Source organism: Panicum virgatum, chromosome 7N (genome assembly GCF_016808335.1).
Source record: "Panicum virgatum strain AP13 chromosome 7N, P.virgatum_v5, whole genome shotgun sequence".
In the NCBI taxonomy this organism is placed as follows: Eukaryota; Viridiplantae; Streptophyta; class Magnoliopsida; order Poales; family Poaceae; genus Panicum; species Panicum virgatum.
The window spans coordinates 44,124,510-44,146,476 of record NC_053151.1 but is presented as its reverse complement, the minus strand read 5'-3'; the positions used below and the strand labels follow the sequence as shown (position 1 = coordinate 44,146,476).

At 45.1% G+C, this 21,967-nt stretch overlaps 2 protein-coding genes and 1 long non-coding RNA gene across 3 annotated transcripts; 1 reads left to right on the top strand and 2 right to left on the bottom strand.

Annotated features, from left to right (window-relative positions):
- Positions 1 to 4,175: 4,175 nt before the first annotated feature.
- LOC120683324 (myb family transcription factor PHL11-like) lies at positions 4,176 to 6,890 on the bottom strand. The gene is made up of 6 exons (XM_039965398.1): positions 6,567 to 6,890; positions 5,968 to 6,044; positions 5,813 to 5,873; positions 5,643 to 5,718; positions 4,921 to 4,990; positions 4,176 to 4,831 (listed from the first exon to the last, which is right to left on the bottom strand). The coding sequence occupies exons 1-6, from the start codon at positions 6,694 to 6,696 to the stop codon at positions 4,421 to 4,423; spliced, it is 825 nt and encodes a 274-aa protein (XP_039821332.1). The 5' UTR covers positions 6,697 to 6,890; the 3' UTR covers positions 4,176 to 4,420.
- Positions 6,891 to 15,019: 8,129 nt separating this feature from the next.
- LOC120681539 (clathrin interactor EPSIN 1-like) lies at positions 15,020 to 19,782 on the bottom strand. Its single transcript, XM_039963055.1, has 11 exons — positions 19,404 to 19,782; positions 19,239 to 19,290; positions 18,723 to 18,802; positions 18,564 to 18,642; positions 18,314 to 18,397; positions 18,079 to 18,224; positions 17,763 to 17,987; positions 17,227 to 17,309; positions 16,528 to 16,706; positions 15,710 to 16,316; positions 15,020 to 15,609 (listed from the first exon to the last, which is right to left on the bottom strand). The coding sequence occupies exons 1-11, from the start codon at positions 19,442 to 19,444 to the stop codon at positions 15,422 to 15,424; spliced, it is 1,764 nt and encodes a 587-aa protein (XP_039818989.1). The 5' UTR covers positions 19,445 to 19,782; the 3' UTR covers positions 15,020 to 15,421.
- A 1,208-nt stretch (positions 19,783 to 20,990) lies between these two features.
- On the top strand, positions 20,991 to 21,908 carry LOC120681883. Its single transcript, XR_005678124.1, has 3 exons — positions 20,991 to 21,326; positions 21,453 to 21,699; positions 21,782 to 21,908. It is a non-coding gene; the product is annotated as an uncharacterized LOC120681883 (long non-coding RNA).
- Positions 21,909 to 21,967: the final 59 nt, after the last annotated feature.

Sequence of the window (21,967 nt, the reverse complement as noted above, 5' to 3'; positions counted from 1 at the left end):
AAACCATATAACGATTTTTTCAGCTTCAATACTTTTCCTTTGGTCTGATCAGTAGCAAATCCAGGTGGAATCTCCAGGTAGACTTCTTCTTGAAGATCCCCATGTAAAAAAGCATTCTTAACATCCAACTGATATAGCGGCCAATCATAATTAGCTGCACAAGATATTAATGTCCTTACAGTGCTCATTTTTGCAACCGGGGCAAATGTTTCATCATAGTCAATCCCATAGGTCTGACTATATCCTTTTGCAACTAATCTAGCTTTGTATCTTTCTATTTTTCCATCGGGATTTTGTTTTACTGTATATACCCATTTGCAACCAACTATTTTCTTGCCCAATGGATAAGGCACAAGATCCCAAGTTTTATTTTTTTCTAGAGATCACATATTGTAAGGATGCCAGAAAAGCATTATACTCAGAAGATAGTGAGGTATGAGACACATAATTGCTTATGTCGTGATCAAATCCATACCTCTGAGGAGGGACTCCTGCACCAGTTCTTGGTTCCTTTCGTAACGCAATAGGCATATCATCTGATGGCAGATCCTCAACCTCAATCTCTAGAGCTGGAGCTTCTTCAATTTCTTCCTGGCCACTTTCTTGTACAGGAGTTGATTGAGCCATGTCTTCCGTGTTTGTTTGAGTTCTGAACTTCCGTCTTGTATACACTTTTGAGAATACTTTGTCATGTATACCTTCTCCTCTAGAATTCCGGGCTTGAGATAAAATTGATTCATCACTTACATCTCTTCCTTCCTGAGGAACTGGACTGCTTATTACTCCTTCATACTTTGTTTGTCTCTTATCTACATCATCTTGTTCATTCTCATTCTCCCCCTCAGAAGTAACTCCATCTTCACTAGGAGTATCAAGGGTAGCAAATAGATCACTCAGATCTGATCTTTCTCCATAAAAAGGAATAGCTTCCCGAAAATTGACATCTAAACTCACGAACATCCGTCGTTCAGATGGATTACAACATCTATATCCCTTTTGCCCACAGGAGTACCCAACAAAGATACATTTAACAGCTCGAGGGTCTAACTTTTCCACTGAAGGTCTGTGATCTCTAACAAAACAAGTACATCCAAAAACCTTTGGTGGGACAATGAATTCATTCTTTCCATAGAGCAATTCACATGGAGTTTTCATGCCAAGTATCATTGATGGCATACGATTAATTAAATGAGTAGCAGTCATCACTGCCTCACTCCATAGAAACTTAGGCACATTCATTGTATACAAAAGTGAGCGAGCCACCTCTAGTAGATGTCGATTCTTCCTCTCAGCTACTCCATTCTGTGGGGGTGTATCGGGGCATGACGTCTGATGTAATATCCCTTCTTTAGAGAGAAAAGATCTAAATTCCGTGTTTACATACTCTGTTCCATTATCACTTCTGATAATCTTCACATGAGTATTAAACTGGTTCTTTACGTATGCATAGAAATCCTTAAAGCAGTCTAACACTTCATTTTTATGCTTCATAAGATATAACCAGGTCATACGAGAATAACAATCAATAAAGGAAACAAAGTATTTTACCCCGCTCACCGAGACAACAGGGGATCTCCATACATCTGAACGAACAAGCATGAAAGGACTTTCACTTCGTAAACCTCGAGTCACATAGGAGGTTCTAGTATGTTTCCCAAATTCACATGCATCACAGACTAATCTCTGTTTGTTTACTTTACTCATTTCATAAGAAAACATTTTACTCATAACATCAAAAGATATATGCCCCAGCCGGCAGTGTAAGAGCATTACTTTTGCTTCTTCTTCACCGGCCACTGCAGATAGTGCAAGACATACTGCTTCATCAGTTCTTCTCCGATCAAGATACCAGAGTCCATTATGACGAACCCCAGTTCCAAGTTTTTTTTTCAGTCTTCCTTTCCTGAATTATACAATTTTCACGATCAAGAAATATTTGACAGTCCAATTGATCAACCAAAGAACTTATTGAAACTAAATTGACTCCAAAGGAAGGAACATATAATACTGATGATAAGGTTATAGATGGTGTGCATTTTACTGTGCCAACTCCTTTAATGGGTTGAAATGTCCCATCAGCAGTTTGAATTGTTTCCCTATATGAGCTCGGATATAACTTATATGATGCAAATTCACTTGACCTGCCCGTGACATGTTTTGATGCCCCAGAATCTAGTATCCATCTTGAATTGCATTTTCCCATGGAAATTAAAGCATTATTTTTTATACCTGGGTTCAAATCGTCAGTTGAAGTGACACTGCACCTTGATCATCAGACGTTGAGTCATTCTTATTCTCCTTCAACTTTCTCAACTCTTTTATTTCTGAAGCTGAAATTGTGATTTGATCTTCATCTCCCTCAGGTATAGCAACATTAGCTCTATAACCTCCTCTCCTTCCTCCATGGCTTCCACTTCCCCTCATAACACGTCTATCACTGCTTATTCCTCTCCCACGATAAGGCCTTCATTGTTGAGGACAATCTCGACTCAGATGACCTTGCTCTCCACAATTATAGCATGTTCTAGTTTCTTGTGTCCTTGTCATCACAAAAGCTGGAGGAGGTGGAGATGAAGTATCACCTTTTATCAACTTCAGTCTAGTCTCTTCTTGTGCCATTGCAGCTACGGCTTCTTCAAGACTTGGAAGACTGGATTGATGAAACATACTAGCACGCCTTGCCTCAAAATCTGGATTCAGGCCTCTCAAGAATTGAAGAACCCTTCTTTTTTCTATCCATTTCTTTATCCACACTACACATTCAGTGTGTGGTAACTCAATAGGATCAAAATGATCCACATCAGCCCACAGCCGCTTCAAAGTTGCAACATAATCCATCAAAGAAAGCTCCCCTGCTTCATAGTATTAATTATGTCCTCAGTCTCAGCTAATAGCATCACATTACCAGCTCCTGAATACATCTTTGACAAGGCCTCCCATATTCCAGCTGCACTCGTGATAGTATCCACAGAGCCTGCTATGGTAGGAGATAAAGAGCTCAACAACCATGCAGCCACCAGAGAGTTTATAGCCTCCCATGTTTTCCAGTCATTGCTCGACTTGTCTTTTGGCTCAATCGATTCTCCGGTGACAGAACCTTCAAGTCTCTTTGCCTTTAGTAATAATATTGCCCTTCTTGACCAGGGCAAGTAGTTCCTAACGCCTTCCAATTTAATGTCATTTGGCATTAGCTCAATTTTCTGGACAGGTTCCATATATGATACAACTTCCTTGCTTGAAGATGGAGCCTCATCTTTCTTCGCTGTAAGCAGTTCCACCAGCTTCCCAAGAACTTGCTCAATGCCTTGTTGTTCCCCCATTCTGCTCAATCAGCACAAGCTCCAGCCACTTCTATGCTACCTGAGCTGTCCCTCTGCTTCGTTGCCTCTTCTGGTGCTTCCACACTTGCCTGCAGCTGCAGCCAAGATCACACCACCACCAAACCAATCAGACTACTCTCTGGTGTAGAACAGAGCAAATCGTTGCCAAACTCTCTGCTCCTCTGCTGCCTATTCCTCCTGATTTCTGCTCTTGCTCAATGCTGCCGTCACACCACCAGCCACTCGCCCGTCAGGTCTCCTTCTCGAGCGTGTGGAGCTCAACCTCAAGCTGAATCCTCTTCCTTCTCCTTCTCCTTCTCGACTCCTCCGCTGGCTCTTCCCTGCACAACACCGCCGCCTACCTCCCTACGGCCTCCTCCTCGCTCTTTCCTGCACAGCACCGCGCGCCTACCACCACCAACAGCTGCCGCCGCCGCCGCACCGGGTCCACTTCCTCCGGCGCTGCCTCCTCGGGAAGCCCGCTCGGCCGCCTCAAGATCCACCACGCCCCGCACGAGCTCCCGTGCTGCTCCCCCTGCGCCACGACCCCCTGCGCAGATCCGTCGACCGTCTTCCTCGCAGGCACCTTCTCAGCTGCACCACGTGCGCCGACTCATCGCCGCCACCATCGCCTCCTCGAACACTGGCTCTGGTACCATGTGGAAGTTTGTAGAATGTGAGTTGAGGTCGGTTGAGACAGACCGAACTCACCTCCCCCTCTCTTTTATTAGCATTTATGCATTTGGGTCCTTACAAAGTTTTCTAATAGCGCACACACATACATACATACCAACACTAAATGTTCAGATATAGTATGGTACAAAAAGTACATTTCAAAATATGCAAATACCATGATTCTAGACTGTTGCATGCTGTATCATTCACCAATATGCATTCTACATATGTGTACAATTCAAACTTTTGAAACAATAACCAAATTTATTCAGAAATCTCTTTCAGCAGATTTAACATTAGCAGAGGGTAAAGCAAACTTGTGAGCTTCGGACAAGCATACTCAGTACCCACAGGAAAGAAATAACCTAATATCAAAGAGTTAACTACCCAAAACTGTCAGCTTCTTGAACAAATCTCTATATTATCTACTGGTTGATTTTCAAATCTAGCTCGCATGCTTGCATTCCTCTAGAAGAGAGGTCATATCCACCTTTAATATTCAAGTCTAGTCGGAGCGAGTCTTCAGTTTTTGGTGTCCATTTGTCTTCCTTAGCCTCCTGACTTCCTAGTTGGTAGAGCTGAAAGCCTAATTTATCTTTGTGGCTGTCATCAGATATAGCTTTCACCAATTGTCCGTTACTTTCTTCGCACACTTGAGTTGCATTGTCCATGAACCCTGATAGAGCTAGGTTGAAGTCCATGAGCTGTGATCTGGTTGATTCTATGTTGTCAATGGGTGCATTTACATCAAAGGAAATGTTTCCCTTAGCCTTCTCTAGTATTGCCTTTAAGTATTTCCCTTGGGCCTCAATTCGCATCTGAAGCTTCTTTTGCACCTGATTGCAGACATAAGCACACTTGTGGTGTTATGGAAGAAAGTTTTGGAGAGTATAGGCTCATGGTAGTGATGTAAAACCTGTCTTACCTCAAGTTGCTCTTGCAGTTTTCTTTGGACTTGAATTTGATACTTTAGTGCCTCAGCAAGTGGCATCTCTCTAATTGACATAAGAATGTTTTAGAAATGGTTAGTCCAACCATTACCCATAAAAAGTTCAACAAAATATAGGAGCACAATTCAGTCACATAACAAAAAGCAATTAGTGTTCTAAAAAACAATCAGTTCTATGCAAATTCCTGGGCCTCTGTGTATAAGGAAATCGGCATACAAACTCTGAAGATATAGTGTGGGAATATTGCATTCACTGTAAATTAATACTTGATCTTAGCAGGTGAGTTTCTGATCAGCCCCCCCCCCCCTATTTGGATGAATCTGTATTATTTTCTACTGATAGACAGATTCCTGGTTTGGGATTTTGACTCATCCAAATTTGGGTTCCTCTTATCATGATTACACTTCTACGGTCACATACATGCAGCAAAATAATACCGGTACGGGAACGTGGGCACCGTACCACGTTCCCTGTTACTGCAAGTAATATATCAGTTGACACTAAGGTTTCAGAGCGCAAACCCAACCATGATGTTCTGTTTGTCAGGTAACGCTTTGTAGCAGTTACAGATGTCTACTTAACACGATGCATTATGCTAATTGCACCAAATATTGATTGACTTCCTGTAGTGCCCTAAGGACGGGTATTATGCTAACTCTCGCAAGTTGTTGGACAGCAAAAGGTAATTGCTCGTTACCCTGTGTTCTTTCCTTCACCAGGAACACCTGGAACATGAGTTGGATGGGGAAAACTGAGGCCTTGTGCAGCAACTCCTGATGACAGAAGGAGCGAAAGTACGAAGATAAGAAGGAAAACCTTGGCGGGTAAATCCTGATGACAGAAAGAGAGGAAGTACAAGGTTCATACCACTACCGTTGGCAAGTTCCAGACCTGTGCTTTTCTTTCCCTGTCTTCCCAGTCTATATTTCTATGCACATCAGTATCAATGTCACAATCTGTTAGTACAATGGACCACGAGTCCCTAGCAAATTCTAAAGCAGTGAAGAAGTAGAGCTCAAAACCTGAAGGTGGCTTTTCAGATGGTACAGAGTGAGACCTTTCATGCCCATCAATCTGAGCACCGACTTGGGCGTCGCTTCTGTTCCGGTCAGCACAAGAAATGGTTAATCCAGAATACAGCAGAGAAATTTTCAAAAAGAAAACAGCAGATGTGCTCAAGGAAACAAAACTCAGATGAACATGAGCTTGATTAGCTACAGAGAGGGCGGCTGTTCAGAGAATGAAAGAGGAATCGCACATGATCTAGTTTCTAGCATGACACGTGTGGTGACTACCATTGTTCCGAATGCAAATTCTTGGCACTGTTTCTCGTCAACTGTATTCATTATTGCTGGTTGCGGCTATGGCAATTGAATTTTACATGTGGCTTTTAGCCTGTTTGACTATGCTATATTGAACTTGCACAAGGCTCTATGGTCAACTATGCAGTAGCTCGCAGCCAAGCCGAGCAGAATTCGGCCTGAACAATGCATGTCTACATGTTCTGTAAAAGCAGCATCATACTAGTAGATTGCAGAGGATGGTTGAAGCCGCAGGCATCATGACAGAGCAAACTTATCTGAGGAACTGGAGCAGGACGGAAAGGAAAGCGAGCACTCACCTTCCGGGCCGCCGAGTTTGTCGACGGCGTCGACGAAGCGCTGGTGGAGCTCCGGCGTCCACCGCAGCCGCGGCTTGGGGTCCCGCGACATCGCCCCACCGCCGCCGCCGCCGTAGCTTCCCTCCATCATTCCTTCCCGGCGATCGCCGCCCCCTCTTCGGCGGCCAAGACACTCAGCTCGAGGTAGACGAGGCCTTTGCTCAAGGGAATATAACGTTGCCGCCTCCTAGGGGGAAGCGACGGTGCCGGCCGGTGTAACGCGAGCGCGAGCGAGCACAGGTGTATGTGAGGACAAGAGCAGAGCGAGGGGCGCGGAGCGCAGGGTGTGGCTGTTGGAGTAATGGGCTTGGCTCATTTATTCTAAAGCAATAAAAGAATTTAAAGCCCACTATTAATGCTAGGGAATCAATGTTTAATTCCGTACCGGGAATTGAGGAGGATCTCAACCGACTTAAAAGGTGGACTTCTTGTACACCACTTGTGAAGCCGGTAAGAGGAGGACGGTGAACCACACGCGCGCGCGCGCTCGCTCGCCTCGCCGGGCCGGGCCGTGGCCGTGGCCGTGGCCGTGGCGCGGTGTGATGTGATGGCTATTTTGCCGTTGACAGCAATTAATCGTGCGATTAAACGTGCAATTAAATCTGTAATTAATGGCCATAACCGCATCACCTAAATGACTCTGATGGTGTCCAGGTTCAACGAACCTGAGCACCTGAGTCACTATATAAGGAGTGTCATGCCCCTCATCCATCCTGCACCAGAGCACTGAGGCAACTCGGCTCCTCTCTTCTCCCTCTCCAGTTGCAACAACTGAGAATTAGCGTGAGCAGGCCTCCGAAACCTTGCTCGCCTTGAGATCCTGCACGGGATAGGCGGGCAATCAGGTTTTTGGGTAACGCTTTAGCGTGACTGCTCAAAAATACTAAGGCTTTGCCCGATTGTACGACTACTTCCTGGTGGACGAGCCGAACAACTACGTCGACTACATTCTGGTGGCCGAACGACTACGTCGACTACATCTTGGTGACCGTTCGTGGGACTGCACTGCGAACATCTTCCTGCACCGATTTAGTTCGACTACTTCGACTGAGGCCAACCGAGTAGATGTCTACTCCAGTTGGTAACAGCGCAGCCAATGCCTCCGGCAACGGCCCCGCTTTAGGGTACTCCCTAAAACTTTGGTTATTTATATTGTTTATGCTTATATGTGTGATAAGTATAAACATGTTCACATGTTTTCTTTCTTTTACTCCTTAAAGTCATAGAAATATTGCTAGTTTATACATCTAATTTTGGAATTAAAATATACCGAAAATTGCCTAGATTTCTAACAATCCAAAAACCTGATTGTGTTAATAGGCTTTCGGTATCTAGCTTTGCTGCATCAATCAAACCATCACCTTTTGATGGTTCAAATTACAAACGTTGGCAAGAGCGGCTTATACTGTGGTTAACACTATCGAGAGTGATCCATGTGAAAGAGGGTAAGCCTGAACAATTCTCTCCAGAGGAAGGGAGTGCGTTCGATGAGGCTGATATCCTCTTTCGAGGCTTGATCATTAGTGTTCTCGGTGATAACCTGGTGGATTCTTATATCCGGCTGCCAACTGGCAAAGCTTTGTGGGATGCTCTTGAGGCTCAATATGGAGTATCTGACGCCGGGAGTGAGTTGTATATCATGGAGCAGTTCCTTGAGTACAGGATGGTCGAAGACCGTTCTGTAGTGGAACAGGCTCATGAAATACATACTCTGGCAAAAGATCTCAAAAATTGCAGCAAAGAGTCCCCATGTGTGTTACCCAATAAGTTTGTGGCTGGAGGTATAATCTCTAAGCTGCCACCTTCTTGGAGGGACTTTGCTACTTCTCTAAAACATAAGAGACAGGAGTTCACAATAGATGGACTCATAGGGACTCTTGATGTTGAGGAGAAGGCGAGAGCAAAGGACATACGTGGGAAAGGAGTTGTTGGTGCTTCAAGTGCCAATCTTGTTCAGAAGAACAACTCCAACAAGAACAAGAAAAAGCCACCGCAGAACCATCCAAAGACTAAGAAGACAACCACTTTTAAGAAGAAGAAGAAGACGGGAGCTTGCTATGTGTGCGCTAGTACGGATCACTTTGCTGCAAAGTGTCCGAACCGCAAAGGCAACAACTCCGCCAACATGGTTATTAGCGAGCCTGGAGGAACTTCGGGGTACGGTAATTTATTACCTACTGTTCTTTCAGTCTTTGGTTCACCCGAGTGGTGGGTTGATACTGGTGCTAATATTCATGTTTGTGCTGATGCTTCTTTGTTCTCTTCTTACCAGACCGGCGGGACTTCCTCCTTGCTGATGGGGAACGGATCACATGCGCGTGTTCTTGGTGTTGGTACGGTAAATCTGAAGTTTACTTCGGGGAAGACCGTGCAGCTGAAGAACGTGCAGCATGTCCCCACCATCAAGAAGAATTTAGTCAGCGGCTCTCTACTGTGTAGAGATGGTTTCAAATTAGTCTTTGAGTCCAATAAATGTATCTTGTCTAAGTTTGGTACTTTTGTTGGAAAAGGTTATGAAAGCGGAGGTTTGTTCCGTCTTTCTTTGTCAGATGTTTGTAATAAAATTGCATACAATGTTATTAACGTTGATGAAACAAATGTTTGGCATTCGAGGCTTTGTCACGTTAATTTTGGTTGTATGATGTGCTTAGCTAATTTGAGCTTAATTCCAAAGTTCACTTTTGTCAAAAATTCTAAGTGTCATGTATGTGTTGAATCAAAACAAACTCGTAAGCCTCATAAGACCGCGGAGGCAAGGAGCTTGGCACCCTTAGAATTAATTCATTCCGATTTGTGCGAAATGAATGGAGTGTTGACAAAAGGTGGTAAAAAATATTTCATGACTTTGATTGATGATAGTACTAGATTTTGTTACATCTATTTGTTGAAGTCAAAAGATGAAGCTTTACACTACTTTAAAATCTATAAAGCTGAAGTAGAAAACCAACTTGAGAGAAAGATCAAAAGAGTTAGGTCAGATCGTGGTGGCGAGTATTTCTCAAATTTATTCACTTTATTTTGCGAGGAACATGGTATTATTTATGAGAGGACGCCTCCCTATTCACCTCAGTCAAATGGGGTTGCCGAAAGAAAGAACCGCACTCTAACGGATTTGGTTAACGCCATGTTAGATACAGCGGGACTTTCCAAGGAATGGTGGGGTGAGGCTATATTGACTGCATGTCATGTCCTAAACCGTGTTCCTACAAAGAATAAAGAGATAACTCCTTTCGAGGAATGGGAGAAGAAAAGGCCAACACTGTCATACTTACGTACATGGGGTTGTTTGGCAAAAGTGAGTGTGCCAATAACCAAGAAACGTAAGCTTGGACCTAAAACTGTGGATTGTATCTTTCTAGGTTATGCTATTCACAGCGTTGGATATAGATTTTTAATAGTGAAATCTGGAGTACCTGACATGCATGTTGGTACTATAATGGAGTCCAGAGATGCTACATTTTTTGAAAACATTTTTCCCATGAGAGATGAAACAAGTTCATCTAGGCAAGAGTTCATCAAGGATGATGGCTCTGCTGAGCCGATAGAACACAATGAACATACACTTGTAGAAAATTCTGAGGAGGATAACAATGATGCTCCGAGAAAGAGCAAGAGACAAAGGACTGTAAAGTCTTTTGGTGATGATTTCATTGTATACCTCATAGATGATACACCCAGAACCATTGAAGAGGCATATTTATCTCCTGATGCTGACTATTGGAAGGAAGCAGTAAGGAGTGAGATGGATTCTATTATGTCTAATGGAACCTGGGAGGTCGTTGAACGTCCTTATGGATGTAAACCGGTTGGATGCAAGTGGGTGTTCAAGAAAAAGCTTAGGCCAGATGGTACTATTGAAAAGTACAAGGCTAGGCTTGTGGCCAAGGGTTATACACAAAAAGAAGGAGAAGATTTCTTTGACACTTATTCACCAGTTGCCCGATTGACCACAATTCGAGTGTTACTTTCCTTGGCAGCCTCTTATGGTCTTCTCGTTCATCAGATGGACGTTAAGACGGCTTTCCTCAATGGAGAGTTAGAAGAGGAGATCTATATGGATCAGCCGGATGGGTTTGTATCAAAGGGTCAAGAAGGAATGGTTTGTAAGTTGTTAAAATCTTTATATGGTCTCAAGCAAGCGCCTAAGCAGTGGCATGAAAAGTTTGATAGAACTTTGACCTCTGCCGGCTTTGTTGTGAACGAAGCTGACAGATGTGTGTACTATCGCTATGGTGGGGCTGAAGGAGTGATTTTGTGCTTGTATGTGGATGACATACTGATCTTTGGCACTAGCCTTAATGTGATTAAGGAAGTCAAAGAGTTTTTATCTCAAAATTTTGAGATGAAGGATCTGGGAGAAGCTGATGTTATCCTTAATATAAAGCTGGTAAAAGAGATCAATGGTGGGGTGATTCTTACACAGTCTCACTATGTGGAGAAGGTGTTAAGTCGCTTTGGTTATAGTGACTATAAACCTGTCTCAACACCATATGATGCCAGTTTAATTCTTAGAAAGAACAAAAGGATAATGCGAGATCAGCTGAGATATTCTCAGATCATTGGTTCATTAATGTATTTAGCGAGCGCTACAAGACCTGATATCTCGTTTGCTGTAAGCAAACTGAGCCGGTTTGTTTCAAACCCGGGAGATGATCATTGGAAGGGTCTTGAAAGAGTAATGCGCTATCTGAAGGGGACAATGAACTATGGAATTCACTACACCGGGTACCCAAGGGTACTAGAAGGGTATAGTGATTCAAATTGGATTTCTGATGCTGATGAGATAAAGGCCACAAGTGGATATGTGTTTACACTTGGTGGTGGAGCTGTTTCCTGGAAGTCTTGCAAGCAGACCATCTTAACGAGGTCAACTATGGAAGCAGAACTCACAGCATTAGATACCGCCACTGTTGAGGCTGAGTGGCTTCGTGAGCTCCTTATGGACTTGCCGATAGTTGAAAAACCGTTACCGGCAATCCTAATGAACTGTGACAATCAAACGGTAATTGTCAAGGTGAATAGTTCAAAGGATAACATGAAGTCATCTAGACATGTGAAAAGGCGGTTGAAATCTGTCAGAAAATTGAGAAACTCCGGAGTTATAGCCCTGGACTATGTTCAGACGGCTAAAAATCTGGCAGATCAGTTTACAAAGGGTCTTTCACGAAATGTGATAGACAATGCATCTATGGAATTGGGCTTGAGACCCACGTGAGTCATTCTATAGTGGAAACCTGTCCTATGTGATCGGAGATCCCGTGAATTAGGATGGTGAAACAAAACTAAAGTCTGACTGTGAGAAGAGAACCTTTGTGAAAAGGGCTCATTCCGTGTATAAGGTGCATTTCTCTTCTAATCTGTATGGCAGGTTGGTCTATACCTTAATGTGTGCCAGGTGGTTTCTTTTAAACAAATGAGTTGTTTTCTTGAAACAAAGATGTTGTCCTACAGAACATCTGAAAGGAACACACCTATATGAGTTTGACCACTGGTCATGGTCTATGAGAATTGGGTATTCTCTAGAAACTCATGAAGGGCCTGGAGTATGACTTATAAGCTCCAAATCGCGGGGATGCTTTTGCAGCCTAGTACCAGTGTAGGGCTCTGGTCAAACTTGTTTGCACAAAACTGGCAATTCAAGGCATAGTCCATTGCACAGTTGTGAATAAGTGTAGCCTTTGTCCTAGATGGAAGTTCAACTTAACAGTCTCTGTCGAATACTGGTATATCAAAGAGAGAATGAGGGTATTTCTAGTGTGGCTTGAATTTCTTGGTGGGGATTGTTGGAGTAATGGGCTTGGCCCATTTATTCTAAAGCAATAAAAGAATTTAAAGCCCACTATTAATGCTAGGGAATCAATGTTTAATTCCGTACCGGGAATTGAGGAGGATCTCAACCGACTTAAAAGGTGGACTTCTTGTACACCACTTGTGAAGCCGGTAAGAGGAGGACGGTGAACCACACGCGCGCGCGCGCTCGCTCGCCTCGCCGGGCCGGGCCGGGCCGGGCCGTGGCCGTGGCCGTGGCCGTGGCCGAGGCCGAGGCCGAGGCGAGGCGCGGCGCGGTCGGCCGGACGGGCGGTGCGGTGCGGTGCGGCGCGGCGCGGCGCGGCGTGGCGCGGTGTGATGTGATGGCTATTTTGCCGTTGACAGCAATTAATCGTGCGATTAAACGTGCAATTAAATCTGTAATTAATGGCCATAACCGCATCACCTAAATGACTCTGATGGTGTCCAGGTTCAACGAACCTGAGCACCTGAGTCACTATATAAGGAGTGCCATGCCCCTCATCCATCCTGCACCAGAGCACTGAGGCAACTCGGCTCCTCTCTTCTCCCTCTCCAGTTGCAACAACTGAGTTCCCCAACGCTAATCTCTGCGCGCACAGAATTAGCGTGAGCAGGCCTCCGAAACCTTGCTCGCCTTGAGATCCTGCACGGGATAGGCGGGCAATCAGGTTTTTGGGTAACGCTTTAGCGTGACTGCTCAAAAATACTAAGGCTTTGCCCGATTGTACGACTACTTCCTGGTGGACGAGCCGAACAACTACGTCGACTACATTCTGGTGGCCGAACGACTACGTCGACTACATCTTGGTGACCGTTCGTGGGACTGCACTGCGAACATCTTCCTGCACCGATTTAGTTCGACTACTTCGACTGAGGCCAACCGAGTAGATGTCTACTCCAGTTGGTAACAGCGCAGCCAATGCCTCCGGCAACGGCCCCGCTTTAGGGTACTCCCTAAAACTTTGGTTATTTATATTGTTTATGCTTATATGTGTGATAAGTATAAACATGTTCACATGTTTTCTTTCTTTTACTCCTTAAAGTCATAGAAATATTGCTAGTTTATACATCTAATTTTGAAATTAAAATATACCGAAAATTGTCTAGATTTCTAACAGTGGCGGACAAGGAGGAGGGCATCATGTGTGTGAGGAATCTAGGACGACTTGGGCAGCAGCAGCTAGCTGGTGGGGGTGGGGGTGGTGCAACGCAACGCAGCGGCGCATGGAACCAAACGAAACGAAACGGACGGGCATCTCGGCAGCGCCCTCCTCCAACCCCGGGGAGCCACCTGGCCGCCGCTCCCTCAGACGCCAAGGCGGCTGTTGGTGGCACGTACACACAAGTACAGAAAAAAATGGGACTCATGGATTTCAAGAAAACGAAGAAGGAAAAAAAATCCGTTGTGATCCTACCTTTTCAAATACTGTCACTAGGACAGCAGCTTCATCGTGCAAGAACACGGCGGCACTCATCATCAGTAAAACAAAAAAGTAGCATTCAGATTCGTTCAAGAGGGTCCAACCAAATGACCAATCCAGGGCGCGCGCGGGGGGGGGGGGGGGGGGATTGGAGATCACGTCGGCTTCGAATCTCTGCGTGGCTACTTTCAAAAAAAAAATCTCTGCGTGGGAACCGAACGGAACGGAACGAGTCCAGCTGTGGTTGCGCGAGCGCGCAGCACAGGCCGCGCGGAATATTCCGGCGGTGGCGCACACGGCAGCGCGGGGAGGGCGCCGCGGCGGCCTCGGGGTGGGACCCGGGGCGAGCGGGGGATCCGGCGCCGGAGATGTCTGGCGCGCGCAGATGTCGCTGGAATATTCGCGCCAGCTGTGGCCGCGAGCCGCCGTGCGACCCGCTCGCTCGCTGACCCGCCGCCCCGCCCCGTCTCGTTGTTGGATCCACGGATCGGCCTTCGTCCCAACCTCCAAGCGCCAGTCGGCGTCGCAGATGATTAGCCGAGACCGGTGCTTAAAGAACGAACACTATCACCGGTAGATTCTAGCATCTTCGTACGATGCAGCATTGTTTTCGATCAATGTGGGGGCATAAACTGCACGAGCTAAGAATGCTGCGAGGAAAGATTCGGCGAACCAGCTGTTTTGGCGTTCCTGGAGCGTCACTTTCCTGACGAGTCCAGTGGCCTCCGGGCACCGCAGCTCTGCAACCTGCTGATGCCTGATGGCTCCATTTACAGACCATGTTGCCATCAAGCCTGATTCTCAAACCTCCACCGATTCTTTTTTGAGATTACGCCAAAGGCTTGCTATCGTAGTGGTAGCATCGCTGGAGGCACTCCCAGAGGTCCTGGGTTCGATCCCCCTCGGGGGCGAATTTCAGCTCTGGGGTTAAAAAAACTCCCTTGCTTGTCCCACATCCAAAGCACTGCGGAGTCCGGCCAAACTCACAAGGCGACGGGCCCCCGTGTACGGGTGGGGCAGGGGTTCGGAAGTTTTCTTGACCTGCTGTGAGAAGATCATTCTACCTCTGGGTGCGGTCTCACCCCCCAGGTAAGTTTTTTCTTTTTTAGATTACATCTACCGATTCACTTAAACGACCTGAATCGCATTCACATGGCCACATCGCATCTACCAGCGCCAAACGGCATCAGTCACGGGTCAACATCACCAAGGGCACAGATTCTCTTATTATTGAATAAAAAAACCCTCAAGCATTGCAAGATGGTACTGTCATACTGTGGTTATACAGAGTACAGAGGGAAGCCACAGGATTTACACATGCTGCACAGCAACCGGACGAATAATCGAACTCAAACAGGCTGTGATCGGGGAGTTGGATGCTTAACCCGCAAACCCAATAAATATCACACCCACAAACACGGGAGATACCACATACAGGCGTGACAAAACAGGGCGGCAAGATTGGTTGGTACAAAATGTAGTGTGGCGAAGTCACCAAAGAACGGACACAAGGAAATTAAATCAATAGCCATATATTGAAGGGGCAGGCCAGCAGAGGAGGAAACTGCGGATGATAGAGGTCTTCCTGTACGAGAGGCTCAAGGCTCATTTGAAGCCAAATTGATGCTTGTTGTAGTTCGCTAAGCTCTCGATGCCACCAGCTTGTGTAGATGGTGGGATACCCATTCCTAGGCCAGATGTCGTGCCCATGGTCCAAGAGGGCATGGCCTTCTCATCAGACCCGTCACCAAGGCCACCGACGATGCCAATGTCCGCTAGGTTCACCTTCTTCGCTGCAGTTTGGCAGAAACAATGAAAATCATCAACATTTCTGAGATGCATATTTATATCAACTCGATAGATGAAACAGGGAAACAGAAACAAGGAACATACGTGCAGTAATGTTCAGATCAATCAATCCTCGGCTCAAGGAGTCTGCCCATATGCCAGACTTCACCTGAAAATTTTCTTTCTTTGCACTAGGATTGGGAGCTGCCAAAGGTGTTTGGTCTGTCCTTCCAAGGTTGCTACTCGAAGAAAGATCAAAAGGGTCCTTGGCTGCTTCCTCGTTGCTAGATACAAACGCACCAAAATCAGATACGTCGGTTTTGGGAGCTGCCAAAGGCGTTTTTCTGACATTGACAGTCGAAGAAAGATCAAATGGATCTTTAGCTGCTTCTTCATTGTTCGATACAAAGGCACCAAAGTCGGATGCAGCCTGAAGGTTCTGGCCTGATGTACTGATATTTCCAGTAGAACTGTGTGTGGGTGGTGGTATGGCAGACGAACCAGTAGAGCTGAAGCCACCAAATGGGTCAGATCCATCAAAACTGTTCAATGGAATAGCACCAAAAGGATCAAAAGGTTCAGGAGCCGCGTTCTTGGATATGGAAGTATTTACTTCGGAAGATACCCCGGAACTTGGTGGTGGAATAAACCCAGTCTGTGGTGGGAATGCTGCAGCAAGAGATGTCTTTTCCGCAAACAGGTCAACATTACCCTGCAGTAATTTCTATTATGAACACCGTGTATCATAAGAGGATTGCAGAACTACATGATAAGCTAAAAAATATACATTGGGACACTACAGCAGTGCAGCATAATTTTAACTGTATTCATCCTCTTCCATGTAATCCAGATTATAGGAATGTATGATGAGCATTAGATATTTTTTCATGTATACAGAAGTCTTAACATATGGACAAACGAACCTGGACATCTATATTTGCAGTTGTCTCTGTACTTGTGGTTGCTGACTGGAAATCTGCATCAGCAAACAGATCGACCTGTGGTTCAACGGCACTGTCTGTTGCTGCAGATGCATCAATGAAATCGTCCATTAAGTTTGGGCCAAACAGATCCACCTCGGTTGATTTAGCAGCAGCTTTGCCTATAGACAAAAACAAACAGCATTTAGAATTGCACATAGATCCTATTGAAGAAATACCAATCCACAGACATTTTTGCGTAGAGAGCCACCAAGGAACATTTCAGTGCCATAGTTGCTGTTTTTTATGTCATATAAATTTATTTCTAAAGTATACATCCTAAGCAAAAATGGCCCTAGGTGGCATGGAGAACCCCTGGACTCATGTAATCGCCCCTGAACTTTGTTTTTCTTTCTCGACTTGATGAATAGCCAGCATTTGTGCAGGTTATCGTAAAATCACAAATAGCCAACTGACCATATCCCTGCCTCAGTTAATTTTGAAAAAATTGCCGTACAAATAAAAAAAATCTGGCACTTTTGACAAGGGTCAATAAAGGCAAAAAACTGTTCACTTATTACTACAGTCATACTTAGCTTTTTTACTGAAACTTGAACATGCATTCAATACTATAGCCATAGGATTCAATAGGCATTCCTAGTGATGAAGTAGTATAACCACCAAATAGGTAAAAGATTTTACCATTTGATCCGCGGGGATCAAAGTCATCGAAGTCTTCCTCACTGTTGTTTGTATTAGATGGAGGCTTCAAGGAGCTGGGTGAACTGTAATCCAGACAAACCAACATTAACCATGGAGCAAAAAGTATAACAATACAGAGTAAGTCTATGGATAAAACTATAAATGTCCAGACATGAATAACTGAACTTGTCATGTTCAACAACATGGTTCACAACAATGGCTATGCTTTTGTGACAATGATTTGTACTTTCAAACAATAATAAGTTTCATTTCACCTTGGATCCATAGTTCTAAAGGCGACGCCTAGGCATGCCTTGTCGCCTAGGCGTCACCTAGGTGTCCAGGCGTACCCAGCTTGCCTTGGGTCGCCTTGTCTCCTTTAAAACACTGCTTGGATCTCATTGATATGTCTAGCAAGCAGCAAAACTACAACCCACAACCTATCCCAGTGGCTACATCAATACAGTTTTGAAAACCAGCAGCCATTACTTGGTGCATGAAGAATATGCTAAATGCCTAAAGTAACTTAGAATTACCTTCTATCAGGCTTTGCATCCTTTCTCGACTTACTGCCAGATTTCTGGCTGCCAGTTTTACTTGTGGACGTTTTAACAGGATCTTTGTCCCTGTAACTGTCGCCAAATGAGTCGGCTTCCCTTGTGCCACTGAAACTGCCATAACGTTCGCCTGAACTGTAGTTACTACCAAATGAGGGTGAGCTTGACTTATATGTTATCCCTGTCGATGATAGTCCAATGTACCTTATAGCCACAACAAATATGTGAGTCTTATAGATGAGTACAGAACCAAAACGTGAGAACAAACACCCAACAATTTCCCAAGAGGACTTACTTGTCACGGTTGCTGGACGCCTTGTCTCTCACAGCCTTTATTCTCTCCTTGTCATTTAGGATGCCAACAATAGTTTCTACTTTCTTCCTCACATTTATCCCAGCATCTTTTCCATTAGGCTCCACATACTCGAAGCTTGAAAGAACCTTAATGAAACAACACATAAAAGAAAATGTTTAGTTGCATTCAAAATCAAACAAATGAGAGTATAATAAAAGCACAGAATTAGGCATACCGAGATCTTAGAATAATGATCAAGAATATCATCAACTGCCCTCTCAGAACCGTTGGCTATCAAGTACTCGATAATTGTCAAGGCCTGGACATAAATTCTTCTCTTAGAGAACAAAAATATTGAAAAAAATGCAGAGAGTCCAAGTTTTTCCCCATAGTGTTCAGTATGGCCATTGTGGAAACTATAGAATAAAGACCCAGCACTTTCTGAAAGTGATAATATCATAGAATAGTCATGAAGAAGCAATAACCTTATACACATGACGCCAATTTGCGCCTCTCTCACCAAGCCTAGTCCATAAGACATTCATTACCATCTGGCATTCAGCGCTGCAGAATTTAGAAGCATCGTTTGAGCATCAATAATAAGCAATAATAGAGAAAACACAGCATAAGGGGCAATAACTTACAACTTCTTTGTAGCGTGTGCAAGCTCTGAAAGCGCACTTCCATGGGGGCCCCACGGTTCATCACTTGTTGCATCAAGTACCTGTTTTTTTAACATAGCAAGGAAAATTATATGGGTTACTCCACAGGAAATTATGTTGTAAAACAATTATTATAATTTTTATAATTAAAACAAGTAATCACATATCTATGATAATCTATTGCCACGATGGCATATTTTCAAGTGTGCAGGCAAGGGGGTGGGTCAGGTACAACAGAGCACTTAAAATACCAAATACACCTTAAATTCTGCTGAGCTAACAAAGTAACAATCCATAATTATTTTGGCAATGTAAACTCATCCATTGAAAATCTCTATACACAAACTATTGAAATAACATAATGGAGTGATGGAGTCACACAGAGAACGCGTCCAAACTACACGATGAAGCAATAAAAAAGCCGCGGTAATATTACGTTAAAAGGGCGGATTTTTACAGAGAAACAATGCTAAGATCTGGGTCGGGGCGGGAACCGACCTTCTGCTCAATCTCGGGGACCTTGAGCACCTTCAAATTGACCTCCCTCTTGCTGCACGAACACATACGCAACAAACAGATCAGGATCTCACGGAATCGAATCCAATAATCATAACTCTCAGAATCTGACAGAACAATGACATCATAGTCAGGGCATGAACTTACATCTCACGCACAGTCTGATCGAAAACCTTCATGAAATCCATGGCCGACGAGGAGTGGCTGCACCTGGATGCAGATTATTTTGGATCAGATCTGAGCTCCGCCCGGCCGAGTTGCAGTGGCAGCAAAAAGAGTGGCTCAAACTGCGCCTCGATGAGGGACACGGCGAGCGAGCCGCCGAGGCAGTTAGGGACGCCGCCACAGCTTCCCGGATCTCGGCCTACTGCGCTACCCTCGAGGCGGTCCCCGCCTCCACAGCGAGCTCCCCGGCGCCGGCGGCGGATGGCGGGCGCGGGAGCCGCGGGAGGTAGCGGAGGAGAGCGGGGAAGGTGAACGAGAAAGGGGAAGCGGTGAAGTGGGCAAATGGCCACTTGCAAATTGCAATACGAGTTGGAATGGAGATGGTGGGTAGGAGACCTTCCACGTATCTCTGGACGGTCAGGATCAGATGAGACGTGATCTGACGGTCCATAGGGCACCAGTTCTAAGTGCGATGCCACAGACGGGCTGTTTTTTTCTTTTGTTTATCTTTTCACTTTTTGAACAACCAGCTTTTGTTTTCTTGATGACACGAACACATGCTGAGATTGATGCTGATGTATTGCCAGCCTACCACATCTGGCTCAATTTCATAGGATGGGCAAATATCTTAGTCTTGACAGACCAATGAGATTTCACTCCCTTAGTCCTTCTGTTATGAGGTATGGCAAATCCTAACCTACCTACCAATCAAGTACCGGCTAGAAGGAATCAGGCTGCCTTTAGTTCCCAAAATAGTTTGCGCAGTATCCGTCATATCGAATTTTCGGACACATGCATGGAGTACTAAATGCAGTTGAAACAAATAACTAATTACATAGTCTAACTGATTCCTACGAGATGAATCTAATGATACTAATTAATCCATAATTGAACATTAATTATTAAATAACAACAAAATGTGCTATAGTAGCCAAACTCAATTTTTTTCACCAACTAAACACCCTCTCAGGAGGAACTGAAATTTGAGTGACCACAGCTCTATACAACGTAGCAATGCTGTACAAAATCAGTGAAGTCTACCATGGCTTGACAGCATGGAGTAGCAGCATTGGGCATGCAAATTCTACTCCCTTTCTTCTGAGGAATTCTGTAACTGCTGAGCTGGCAACATGCCAATATCAGCTATTTCTCTTGGCATCAGAAAGCACAAAATCGTGAGTAGACACAAGGCCTGGAGGCTAACTGGCTAAGCAAAGTAACTGCTAAGGCTGCCTCCAACAACGGGCAGCTATATTCGGCAGCCATTTCACCGTTTTAGCTGCCCCTGAGATTTTGTCTGGCCATCCATGGGTCTCTTGTTTGCAACAGAGCAGCTAAAATAGCTAGAGCCGTTGGACCAATATGGTTTCGCGCCAACGAACGAATTCTTCCTCATTTTCCCTCACTTCGATGCCAGTTTCGCACGGAACCGTGTACCTGCGTCTTCCTCGCTGCCGCCGCCACTTCCCACGCATCGGCAGCCCCGACACAGGACCCATCCAGTGCCGCCGCCGCTTCCCACGCATCGGCAGCCCTGACGCAGCGCCCCGCCAGTACTACCGCCGCCGCCGCCTCCCACGCATCGGCAGCCCCGACACAGCACCCGGCCAGTGCCGCCGCCGCCTCCCACGCATCGGCAGCCCCCACGCAGCGCCCGGCCAGTGAAAGAAGAGATTCGCAGCCTCTAGCCCACGGTTCATTGCACGGCCTTCAACTCCGGCAATGTGGTTGCCTCGGCGCTGACATTTGGCTCTGATTTTGGGGCATGGCCTTGGGTTCCATCGCTCGCACACAGAATCTCTGGGTCAGGCCATCAACAGCCAAGTCAAGAGCTAAGTATGGTTACACGTATTGCTCAATCCTTGCAAATTTCTCAATCCTAGCAAAGCCTTGGTTTCCCTCAAGGTCCGGTACTTTACACATTTGCTATATTTGTGCTCATGCTTTGAACATGTCCCCAATTGCTTATGATTTCACAAAAGCATTTGTATTATCTGTGTACTAAAACTTTGTGTAATCTATGTTATTCAGACTTCTCGAACATGACAGCTTGGTCCTGCCTGAAGGACTCACATTTTAGGCAGAATAAACGGAAGAAAGATGAACACTGCATGGTAGCTTCGATTATCGCGGCTTTGGAACCTTCTAAACGTAGGAGGGGTGGTTCGGTTCCAGGACATAAATTTAAGCGTTGCAATAGAGAAGCAGCTTTTGCACAAATCATGATGGATTACTTTGTTGATAATCCTTTGTACAGCGAAGAGGACTTTCGGCGATGGTATGCACTCTTTGCTGTTGCCTCTTTCAATGTGTAAAAATTCTATAAAGTAATTGCTAACATACTGTCTTCTCATGCATAGATTTAGAATGAGGAAGTCCTTATTCCTTGACATGGTCCGCAAGATTACCCAGAAGAATTCTTATTTTCTTCAACGTGAGAATGCTTGCGGGCGCAAGGGTTTCCATCCCATTCATAAATGCGTTGTGAAACACAGAAATATTATATAAGCTTTGCCTGTCCAAATACATGGCCTATTGGAGGCAGC

Coding starts and splice junctions, on each gene's coding strand:
- LOC120681539 (XM_039963055.1), bottom strand. CDS start 19,444: ATGGATTTCATGAAGGTTTTCGATCAGACTGTGCGTGAGAT. Junction 17,988..18,078: donor GCGTCCAGCAACCGTGACAA/GTAAGTCCTCTT, acceptor TGTGGCTATAAG/GTACATTGGACTATCATCGA. Junction 17,310..17,762: donor GATGCAAAGCCTGATAGAAG/GTAATTCTAAGT, acceptor TCTGGATTACAG/TTCACCCAGCTCCTTGAAGC.
- LOC120683324 (XM_039965398.1), bottom strand. CDS start 6,696: ATGATGGAGGGAAGCTACGGCGGCGGCGGCGGTGGGGCGATGTCGCGG. Junction 5,874..5,967: donor ATCTGAAAAGCCACCTTCAG/GTTTTGAGCTCT, acceptor TGATGTGCATAG/AAATATAGACTGGGAAGACA. Junction 4,991..5,642: donor GGTGAAGGAAAGAACACAGG/GTAACGAGCAAT, acceptor TATGTCAATTAG/AGAGATGCCACTTGCTGAGG.